General features: G+C 55.7%; 1 protein-coding gene and 1 long non-coding RNA gene across 2 annotated transcripts; one reads left to right on the top strand and one right to left on the bottom strand.

Moving 5' to 3' along the window:
• Positions 1–9: 9 nt before the first annotated feature.
• On the bottom strand, positions 10–6,201 carry LOC138803203 (uncharacterized). Its single transcript, XR_011364901.1, has 3 exons — positions 6,118–6,201; positions 1,900–2,135; positions 10–279 (listed from the first exon to the last, which is right to left on the bottom strand). It is a non-coding gene; the product is annotated as an uncharacterized lncRNA (long non-coding RNA).
• Positions 6,202–9,748: 3,547 nt separating this feature from the next.
• LOC138803202 (saposin-like protein 11) lies at positions 9,749–11,186 on the top strand. The gene is made up of 2 exons (XM_069987038.1): positions 9,749–9,780; positions 10,060–11,186. The coding sequence occupies exon 2, from the start codon at positions 10,225–10,227 to the stop codon at positions 11,152–11,154; it is 930 nt and encodes a 309-aa protein (XP_069843139.1). The 5' UTR covers positions 9,749–9,780; positions 10,060–10,224; the 3' UTR covers positions 11,155–11,186.
• Positions 11,187–11,673: the final 487 nt, after the last annotated feature.

The raw sequence follows: 11,673 nt of genomic DNA, 5'->3' as shown, positions 1-11,673 counted from the left end.
TGTGTTCATTCCCTTTATTTCCAGAGGTCAGGGAGGCCCTGGGATGGGTCAGGTCTTGGCCTTGTGTCCAGTGTCCTTATGTCTGTCTGTCTGTCCGCAGGTCAGTTGAAGGCGGGCAGGCTGAAGAGCTCAGGTTGTATGTCACCCAAGGAGGGCAGCAGCAGGGTGGCCCCGGCCGTTGAGTTCGGGGTTGAGCTGGACGCGGGGCACCATGACCACCTGCATCCCCGCTGCCTGGGCGACCGCCATGCCGTGGGGCGTGTCCTCCAGCACCAGGCACTGCAGGGTCAGAGGACGAGAGAGACACGCGGAGTGAGAGGTCGGCCGGGGGGTGGGCCGGGTGCCCAGTGTTGGAGGGAAGGAAGGGGGTAGGAAGGAAGGAAAGAAGGAAGGAGGGAAGGAGGGAAGGAAGGAAGGAGGGAAGGAAGGAAGGATGAAAAGGAAGGATGGAGGGAAGGAACAAGAAGGAAGGAGGGAAGGAAGGAAGGAAGGAGGGAAGGAAAGAAGGATGGAGGGAAAGAAGGAAGGAGGGAGGGAAGGAGGGAAAAAAGAGGGAAGGAGGGAAAGAAGGATGGAAGGAAGGAGGGAAGGAAGGGGAGAAGGAAGGAAGGAGGGAAGGAAGGAGGGAGGGAAGGAAGGAAGGAGGGAAGGAAGGAGGGAAGGAAGGAAGGAAGGAGGGAGGGAAGGAAGGAGGGGAGGAAGGAGGGAGGGAAAGAAGGAGGGAGGGAAGGAAGGAAGGAGTGAAGGAAGTAGTGAAGGAAGGAAGGAAGGAGGGAAGGAAGGAGGGAAGGAAGGAGGGAAGATGACCTTTGAGCCACGGCGTGCCTACTGGCATGTTTTGTGTGTGATTTCGAGGCCTCCCCCACCCAGGGCCTGGTGTGGGCCAGGTGAGCACTGTGCCAAGGAGTCTCCCTCCCTGTTCCCCTGGGGCCGTCTCCCCATCCGTCTCTCCATCCGTCCATCCGTCTGTGTGATTGTGTGTCTGTCCGTGTCTCTCTGTCTGTCTCTGTGTGTCTGTCTGTCCCTATATCTGTCTGTCTGTGTCTCTGTGGTCGGTCTGTCTGGTCTGTTCTGTGTATCTGTCTGTTTGGACTCTTATGTCGGTCTGTCTGTCTCTGTATGTGTGTCTGTCTGTGTCTGGCCAAGTGTCTCTGTGTCTGTCTATCTGTGTGTGTCTGTCTCTGTATCCGTCTGTCTGTCTATATGCCTATTTGTGTGTCTCTGTAGTCTGTCTGTCTGTGTGTCTGTCTGCTATGTATGCCTATCTCTCTGTCTGTCTACTGGTGTGTGTCTGTCTGTCCGTGTCTCTGTGCTCTGTCTGTCTGTCTGTCTGCGTGGTCTGTGTATCTGTGCGTCTGTCTGTGTCTATCTGTCTGTCTGTGTGTCTATCAGTGTGTCTGTCTGTCTGTGTCTCTGTGGTCTGTCTGGTAGGTCTGTGATCTGTGTGTCTGTCCCGTCTCGTGTCTGTCTGTCTGTCTATCTGTCTGGTCTCTGTGTCTGTGTGTCTGTGTGTCTATCTCTCTGTCAGTGTGTCTGTCTGTCTATCGGAGTGTGTCTGTCTGTCCGTGTCTCTGTGGTCTGTCTGTCTGTCTATGAGTCTGTCTCTGTGTCTGTGTCTCTATCTGGTTTGTCTGCCTGTCAGTCTGTGTGTCTATCTGCCTGTCTGTCTGTCTGCATGTCTGTCTGGTTTGTCCATGTGTCTATCTGTGTCTCTGTGTCCGTCTCTGCGTCTATCTGTGTGTTTCTGTGTCTGTCTGTCTGTCTGTCTGGTCTGTGTATCTGTGTATCCGTCCATGTCTGTCTTTCTGTGTGTCTCTCTGTGTGTGGTCCATGCAGTGGACCCGAGGCCCGAGGCCTCGGTTTACCTGGTTGACGGGAGGGGGGGGATGAGGAGAGAACCTGCGGGTGCAGGCCAGGAAGATGTCCGGAGAACCTGCGGGCGCAGGCCAGGAATATGTGCGGGGCGGGCTTGCTGGCCTTGACCTCGGGGTCTTCACCCAGCACCACGTGGTGAAAGGCACCAAACAGCTCCCGGTGTGTGCTGGTCTTGGCCTGGTAGGCCTCAGTCCCTCAGCTGGTGGCCAGGGCGAAGGGGATGCTGTGCTTCTGTATGTGGAGGATCAACTTCTCTGCACCTGGAGACAGAGAGACAGGAGGAGAAGAACTTAGGTCTTTGGTGGCCTAAGGGGGAAATCCACAAATCCATCCATCCACCCATCCATCCATCCATCTACCCATCCACCCATCCATCCACCCATTCATATATCTATCCATCCATCCATCCATCCATCCATCTACTCATCCATCCACCCACCCACCCATCATCCATCCATCTACCCAGCCAGCCACCCATCCATCCATTGATCCATCCACCCATCCATCCATTCATCCATCATCCATCCACCCACCCATCCACTCATCTATCCATCCATCTATCCATCCATCCATTGACCCAACCATCAACCCATCCATCCACCCATCCACCCACCCATCCATCCATCAATTCATCCATCCACCCATCCATCCACCATCCATCCATCCATCCATCCACCCATCCATCCATCCATCCATCCATCCATCCATCCATCCATTCATCCACCCATCCATCATCATCATCATCATCATCATCATCATCATCATCATCATCATCATCATGGTGACCCAGGAAGGATGTGAACTCCGGGCATCATCATCATCATCATCATGGTGACCCAGGGCATTTCCCAGGGCGACCGGCCGGGCCACATGCACGCACACGCACGCACACACGTGTATGAGCAGATGACATCTTGTCCCGAGCACTGGGCAGCGAGTCCTAGATAGGGTGGTGGAGACGGCACCGCGTTCTAGAAGGTTCTGAATCCAACGGTCATGGCAGATGGACCGGTGAAGTCTAGGATGTACACACACACAGACAGACAGACAGACAGACAGACAGACAGACACACACACACACACACACACACACACACACACACACAACGGCCCGGGGAAAGGAGATGGTTCTAGAAAGTTTGTCCCTTTTCAGAGTTCTTCACCCAGACAGACAGACTGACAGATGGATAGATGGATGGATAGACAGATGGGCGGATGGATGGACAGACAGACAGACTGAGAGATGGACGGACAGATGGGCGGAAGGATGGACAGACAGACAGACTGATACATGGATAGACGGATAGACAGATGGGTGGATGGATGGACAGACAGACAGACTGATAGCTAGCTAGATGGATGGATCGATGGACAGACAGACAGACTGATACCTAGATAGATGGATGGATGGATGGACAGACAGACTGAAAGATGGATAGATAAGATGGATAGACAGATGGGTGGATGGATGGACAGACAGACAGACTGATAGATGGGTAGATGGATGGATGGACAGACTGACAGATGGATAGATGGATAGACAGATGGGCAGATGGATGGACAGACAGATAGATGGATAGACAGACAGACTGACAGATGGATAGATGGATAGACAAATGGATGGATGGATGGACAGACAGACAGATGGATAGATGGATAATAGATGGATAGATGGATGGATGGACAGACAGACTGACAGATGGACAGATGGATGGATAGACAGATGGACAGAAGGATGGACAGACAGGCTGGTAGGTGGATAGATAGACAGACGGATGGATAGATGATAGATAGATACACAGATAAGATACATGAATAGATGGATAGATGGATGGATGGTTGGACAGACAGAGAGATGTATAGATAGACACACAGACAGACAGATAGGTGGATAGATATAGTAGATAGATAGACAGACAGACATGTGGATAGACAGATGGATGGATGGATCCATGAATGGACAGACAGACAGAGAGTAGATAGACAGACGCCTGGATAGACAGAGGGATGGATGCATAGATGGACAGACAGACAGATAGACGGATGGGTGGATGGGTGGATAGATGGGTGGATAGAAGGGTGGATGGATGGATGGGGGATGGGTGGGTGGATGGGTGGATGGATGGATGGGGGATGGGTGGGTGGATGGGATGGATGTTGATTGAATATGGATGGGATTAACATTTACACACTTCAGTGACTTGGACCCAAGTCCTGATACAATATGGGTGGGATTAACGTTTGCACACTTCAGTGAGTTGGACCCAAGTCCTCATCTGGATGGAGGACAGACGGAAGGGATTAACATTTGCACAATTGAGTGACGGACCCAACTCCTCTCCATGGAGGAAGGAGGGAAGGGATTAACATTTGCACACTTGAATGAGTTGGACCCACGTCCTGCTGTTGATGGAATATGGAAGGGATTAACATTTGCACAGTTGAGTGACTTGGACCCAAGTGTTCATCTCAATGGAGGATGGATGGATGGGTGGATGGATGGATGGATGGGTGGGTGGTTGGATGAGTGGATGGATGGGAGGGTGGATGGATGGATGGGTGGATGGATGGATGGGTGGATAGATGGGTGGATGGGTGGATGGATGGATGGGTGGATAGATGGGTGGATGGGTGGATGGATGGATGGGTGGATAGATGGGTAGATGGGTGGATGGATGGATGGGTGGGTGGGTGGATGGATGGGTGGATAGATGGATGGGTGGATGGATGGATAGGTGGACGGATGGGTGGATGGATCGATGGGTGGATCAGAGGGTGGATGGGTGGATGGATGGATGGATGGATGGGTGAATAGATGGGTGGATGGATAGGTGGATGGGTGGGTGGATGGATGGATGGAGGATGGATGGGTGGATGGATGTTGATTAAATATGGGTGGGATTAACATTTTCACATTTGAGTGACTTGGAACCAAGTCCTGACCTCAATGGAGTAGGTCAAGCTCTGTCTCTGTCTCTGTCTGTCTGTCTGTCTGTGTCTTCTTCTGTCTGTCTCTGTCTTTGTCTGTCTCCTCTGTCAGTCTGTCTGTTGGTCTGCGTGTCTCTACCTGTCCATGTCTGTGTCTGTCTGCCTTTGTCTCTCTGTCTCTGTCTGTCTCCTCTGTCAGTCTGTCTGTGTCTCGTTCTCTCTTTCTTTGTCTGTCTGTCTGTGTCTGTCAGTCTACTTCTGTCTCTGTCTTTCTGTCTGTCTGTCTCGTCTGTGTCTGCCTGTTGGTCTGCCTGTCCATGTCTGTCTCACTGTCTGTCTCTGTCTCATTCTGTCTTTGTCTGTCTCGGTCTGTCTGTCTGTCATCAGTCTACTTCTGACTTCTGTGTCTGTCTCTTTGTCTCTCTGTCTCTGTCTCCTCTGTCTGTCTGGGTCTCGTTCTGTCTTTCTTTGTCTGCCTGTGTCAGTATCTGTCTGTCTGTGTCTGTCTGTCTGTGTCTCTCTGTCATTCTCTGTCTGTCTTTCGTGTCTGTCTGTCATTCTCTGTGTCTGTCTGTCTTTCTCTATGTCTGTGTCTGTCTCTGCCTATGTCTGTCTGTCCATCTGTCTGTGTCTCTCTCTGTGTCCATCTGTGTGTCTGTCTCTGTCTGTCTTTTTCCCAGTGTCTGTCTGTCTTGTTCTATGTCTGTCCGTCTCTGTCTGTCGGCCTGTGTCTGTCTCTCTCTGTCATTCCCTGTCTGTCTGGCTCTGCCTCTGTCTGTCTGTCTCTCTGTCTGTCATTCTGTGTCTGTCTGTCTATGCCTGCCCATGTCTCTGTCTTCTCTGTGTCTGTCTGTGTCCATCTATCTGTCTGTGTCTCTCTGTGTCCATCTGTGTGTCCGTCTCTGTCCCAGTGTCTGTCTGACTCTGTTTCACTGTCCCTGTGTCTGTCTGTCAGTCTGTCTCTGGGAACCGCGCATGCGCGTTGCAGGGCAGCGCAGCCCAATCCCGCGCATGCGCAGATCCGTACCTCGCAGAGCCCGGGAGCACACGCATGCGTGTTCCTGCTCGGCGGGGGGGGGGGCGGGGGGGAGGGACGGGGCGTGGTGGCTCATGCATGCGCGGTGCAGCGCGGAGGACCTCCCCGCCAGGTGGCACGCATGCGCAGTACCAACCAGATCAACCGAGGGAATCCCACGCATGCACACACCACACGCTCGGCCCGGACGGTGCCGGACGACTCAACGAGTGCGCATGCGCAATGCGGACGGAAGCTCGATCCTCCGGGGTCCCCTAGGCACCTCCCGGCGGACTCACGCTGTGCGCATGCGCAACTCGACCCTCCAGGGTCCGCTCTGCGCCGCCCGGCCGATTCAACCTGTGCGCATGCGCCGTGGGTCCACACGCGGGAGTGCAGTGGGAACAAGCAGCCAAGGGACACGCATGCGCAGCGGCGCTCCGCCGGGAGCGCTAGGCCCCTCCCTGCTGACAAACCCTGTGCGCATGCGCATTGGCGCAGGCTGGCTCAGCCCCTCCCAGCTGCCTAACCCTGTGCGCAAGCGCAATGGCGCTCCGCCAGGCCGGCTCAGCCTGTCCCCGCTGAAGAACCCTCTGCGCATGCGCCATGGCTCTCCGCTGGGAGCCTTCGGCCCCTCCCCCGCTAACCCTATGTGCATGCGCAGTGGCGCTCCGCCGAGAGCGCGCGCATGCGTGCCCGCGTCTTGGCGCCGGCTGATGACATCGATGCGACGGCGCCGGCGGCCGCGCCCGGAAATGCAGCCGTAGCGGGGCCGCGGAGCGTCGCCGCCGCCGCCGCCATGGCCACCACTAGGCCATCTGGATCCGGAAGCGGAAGCGGAAGCGCGCAGGACCTCCGAGGACGCCGACCCGGGCGGCCCCCGGGTCACCGTCGGTGCGTGGAGGCCTCCGGGACGAGGCTCCTTTAAGAGGCGGGGACGCGGGAGGGCGTGGCTTTCTGATGGGCGTGGCGTCGCGGTGGGCGTGTCCTGAAGGGCGTGGAGCTGACGGGAGAGTCAGTGGGCGGCGTGGCCTGGAACAGAGGCCATTGGGCCGCTGGGGTTTGGGGGCGTGGCCTGGAAAGACACCATTGGGCGGCTGGACGTAATGCCATTGGTCGGCTGGGCTGGGGGCGTGGCTTGGAAGTAAGGCCATTGGGCCGCTGGGCCTAGGGGGCATGGCCTGGCAGGAACTAGGCTATTGAGGGTCCTGGCTTTGGGGGTATGGCTTGGAAGTAAGGCCATTGGGCGGCTGGTCCTCGGGGGGCGTAGCCTGGCAACAGTGATGCTATTGTGTAGTCTGGCTTTGAGGGCGTGGCCTGGGCGTGCTGCCATTGGATGGCTGGCCTGGGGGGCGTGGCCTGGCAGGAACCAGGCCGTTGGGTGCCCTGGCTTTGGGGACTGAGCACCCAGCACCTCCCCATGGTGACCCAAGGCAGGGACTTAGCACCCACCACCTCCCCATGGTGACTCAGGGACTGAGCACCCAGCACTTCTCCATGGTGACCCAGGGCAGGGACTGAGCACCCAGTACCTCCCCATGGTGACCCAAAATGGGGACTCAGCACCCAGCACCTCCCCATAGTGACTCAGGATGGGGACTGAGCACCCAGCACCTCCCTAAGGTGCCCCAGATCCAGCAGTAAGCACCCAGCACCTCCCCATGGTGACCCAGAATGGGGACTGAGCACCCAGCACCTCCCCATGGTGACCCAGGATGGGGAATAAGCCCCCAGTACCTGCCCATGGTGACCCAGGACCAAGACTAAGCACCCAGCACCTCCCCATGGTGACCTAGGGCCAGGACTAAGCACCCAGCACCTCCCCATGGTAACCCAGGATGGGGACTAAGCACCCAGCAACTCCCCATGGTGACCCAGGGCCAGGTCTAAGCACCCAGCACCTCCCCATGGTGACCCAGGGCCAGGACTAAGTACCCAGCACCTCCCCATGATGACCCAGGGGAGGGACTGAGCACCCAGCACCTCCCCATGATGACCCAGGGACTGAGCTACCAGCACCTCCCCATGGTGACCCAAAGTGGGGACTAAGCACCCAGCACCTCCCCATAGTGACTCAGGTTGGGGACTGAGCACCCAGCACCCACCTCTCCATAGTGACTCAGGATGGGGACTGAGCACCTAGCACCTCCCTATGGTGCCCCAGATCCAGGAGTAAGTACCCAGCACTTCCCCATGGTGACCAAGGGCAGGGACTAAGCACCCAGCACCACCCCATGGTGACCCAGGACCAGGACTAAGCACCCATCACCTCCCCATGGTGACCCAGGGCCAGGACTAAGCACCCAGCACTATCCCATGATGACCCAGGGCTGGGACTAAGCACCTAGCACTATCGCAGGGTGACCCGGGGCCAGGACTAAGCACCCAGCACGTCCCCATGGTGACCCAGAGTGGGGACTAAGCACCCAGCACCTTCCCATAGTGACTCACAATATCCCCCAAGCACCCAGCACCATCCCATAATGACCCAAGACAGGAACTAAGCACCCAGCACCTCCCCAGGATGATCCCCAAGCACCCAGCACCACCCCATAGTAACCCAGGGCTGGGACTAAGCACCCAACACCTCATCATAGTGACCTAGGATGATTCCCAAGCACCCAGCACCATCCCATGACGACCCAGGGCTGGGACTAAGCAACCAGCACCTCCTCAGAGTAACCCAGGACCAGGACTAAGCACCCAGCACCATCCTATGATGACGCAGGGCTGGGACTAAGCACCCAGCACCTCCCCATGGTGACTCAGGGGAGGTACTGAGAACCTAGCACCATCCCATGATGACCCAGGACAGGGACTAAGCAACCAGCACCTCCTCAGAGTAACCCAGAACTGGAACTAAGCACCCAGCACCACCACCTGGGGAACAAGGACTGAGCCTAAGCATTGAGCACCTCTCCATGGAGACCGAGGATAGGAACTAAGCACCCAGCACCTCCCCATGGTGACCCAGGAACGGGACTTCACACCCAGCACCTCCCTACTATTTACATGAGTCAGGTACCAAGCACCCAGCACCTGCCTATTACTAACTCAGGACAGGTACCAAGCACCCAGCACTTCCCCACAGGGACTCTGGATAATCAGCAAGCACCTAGCACCTCACGTGTGTGTCCTTTCCCTCCCCCTGACCCCATCCCAGGTTCTCCACGTGGCGCGATGACCGCTGGATGTACAGGATGATGGACTACGTGCCTTGTGGCGAACTCCTCAGATACCTGCACGCCCGCCAAGATCGTGTGCGCACTGGCCTACCTGCAGGTGAGCGGACCAGCAATGATGGGGGCCGCCCATCCATCCATCCATCCACCCATCCATCCAACCACTCATCCATCCACCCACCTATCTATCCATCCACCTATCCATCCACCCATCCATCCATCCACCCATTCATCCTCCATCCATCCACCCATCCATCCATCCACCCACCCATCCATCCACCCATCGATCCTCCATCCATCCACCCACCCATCCATCCATCCACTCATCCATCCATCCACCCATCCACCCATCCACTCATCCAACCACCCATCCAGCCACCCATCCACCTATCCATCCATCCACCCATCCATCCACTCATCCACCCATTCATCCATCCACCCATCCACCCATCCATCCATCCACCATCCATCCATCCAGAAAGTTCCAGAAAGTTCCCCCAAGGTTCCAGAAGGTCCCAGAAAGCTCCAGGTTTCAGAATAACTCAGCACATTCCCCAGGCAGGCGTTCCCTCCACCCAGACACACCCCAACCCTCCCACCCCCATTCCTTGGCCCAGGAATAATTTTGGGGGGGAGGGGGGGAGGGAAGGAGGGTATTGATGATATTGGTATTGGTGTTGGTATTGATACTTATCCTCTCATGGTCTATTGATGATAGGTTTTCCCAGGGGATCTGTTTGATCTAAGGACTTGAGACGCTTCCAGGACAACCCATGGAAGGTTCTAGAAAGAAGCCAGGGCTGGGGCTGGTTTCTATTTCCTCCCCCCCCCCATTCTCCCCAACATCTGGGACCCAGTTACGTTCATCCCTTGGGATTCTCCTCCATGGGAGAAGTTGAGGATGGATGATGACATCACCCCTTCCCATGATCCTTTGCGGTGACTGGTCCAGGGTCCCTTGACTATTCTTGTTCTTGTTGTTGTTGTTGATTTATTATGATGATTAGCTCATGTGCATGGTTTGTCTTTCCCTTCCCCCCCCCCCCCGCCCCAACCAAGCTTCTAGAAGCTTCTGGAACAAATTGCTGATGGATTTCCTGTGTGTGTGTCAGACTCAACCAGAACCCAGCCAATGGCTTCCTCTTCTCAACGCCTGGAAATCCGCCCAAAACTTCCTGGAAGGGGGGAGGGGGAGGGGGAATTGAGGAAATGAATAATGAATGAATGAATTCCCTCCTTCCTTCCCTCCTTCCAATCCTTCCTTCCCTCCATCCTTTCTTCCTTCCTTCCCTCCTTCCTTCCTTCCTTCCTTCCTTCCTCCTTCCTTCCCTCCAATCCTTCCCTCCTTCCTTCCTTCCTTCCTTCCCTCTATCCTTTCTTCCTTCCTTCCCTCCCTCCCTCCCTCCTTCCTTCCTTCCTTCACTCCTTCCTTCCTTCCTTTCTTCCTTCCTTCTTCCTTCCCTCCAATCCTTCCTTCCTTCCCTCCTTCCTTCCTTCCCTCCATCCTTCCTTCCCTCCTTCCTTCATTCTAATCCTTCCCTCCTTCCCTCCTTCCTTCCTTCCCTCCTTCCTTCTCTCCAATCATTCCCTCTTTCCCTTCTTCCTTCCTTCCTTCCTTCATTCTTTCCTTCCTTCCTTCCTTCCTTTCCTCCTTCCTTTCCTGTGTCCAATCCTTCCCTTCTTCCTTCTTTCCTTGTCTCCAATCCTTCCCTCCTCCTCTCCTTCCTTCCTTCCTTCCTTCCCTCCTTCCTTCTCTCCTGTCCTCCTTCCTTCCTTCCTTCCTTCCTTCCTTCCTTCCTTCCTTCCTTCCTTCCTTCCTTCCTTCCCTCCCCTCCTTCCTTCTTTCCTTCCTTCCTTCCCTCCTTCCCTCCTTCCTTCCTTCCTTCCCTCCTTCCTTCCCTCCTTCCCTCCTTCTTTCCTTTCCTCCTTCCCTCCTTCCTTCCTTCCCTCCAATCCTTCCCTCCTTCCTTCCCTCCTTCCTTCCTCCCTCCTTCCTTCATTCCAATCCTTCCCTCCTTCCTTCCCTTCCTTCCTTCCTTCCTTCCTTCCTTCCTTCCTTCCTTCCTTCCTTCCTTCCTCCCTGGTCCAACCCAGGGCCTAGGAGAAGCACCGAGCTCGGGGCCCACAGCACCCATGCTGGGTGCTGATGGATGAGTCCTTCCTGTGTGCAACGTGGAACAGCAGCTGGGTGGGGGGAGGAGGGGCGCAGGGAAACTGGAAGCCTCTGCTGCTGTGGCTTTTTTCTCCTGCAGGCCCCGCATGAATCATGGCCTGGAGGAAGCTGGAAACATCTGGAAGGAATTAGCAGGAAATGAGACCAAGATGTGGGAAAAGCCTGCGCCTCCTCCTCCCACTGTGGCTGCTGCTGCTCCACCTCCTCCTCTTCCTCCTCTTCCTTCCTTCCTTCCTCCTCTTCCTTCCTTCCTTCCCTCCTTCCTTCCTTCCTTCCTTCCCTCCTTCCCTCCTTCCTTTCTTCATTCCTTCCCTCCTTCCTTCCTTCCTTCATTCCCTCCACTCCTTCCTTCCTTCCTTCCTTTGTTCCCTCCACTCCTTCCCTCCTTCCTTCCTTCCCTCCTTCCTTCATTCCCTCCACTTCTTCCCTCCTTCCTTCCTTCCTTCCCTCCTTCTCTCCTTCCTTCCTTCTTATGTCTTTCTGTCTGTCTCTGTGAGTCT

This window comes from Dipodomys merriami, unplaced genomic scaffold (genome assembly GCF_024711535.1).
Source record: "Dipodomys merriami isolate MVZ:Mamm:240054 unplaced genomic scaffold, mDipMer1.0.p SCAF_338, whole genome shotgun sequence".
Classification (NCBI taxonomy): domain Eukaryota; kingdom Metazoa; phylum Chordata; class Mammalia; order Rodentia; family Heteromyidae; genus Dipodomys; species Dipodomys merriami.
The sequence above is the reverse complement of the archived record's forward strand: the minus strand, read 5'-3'. Positions and strand labels throughout refer to the sequence as shown.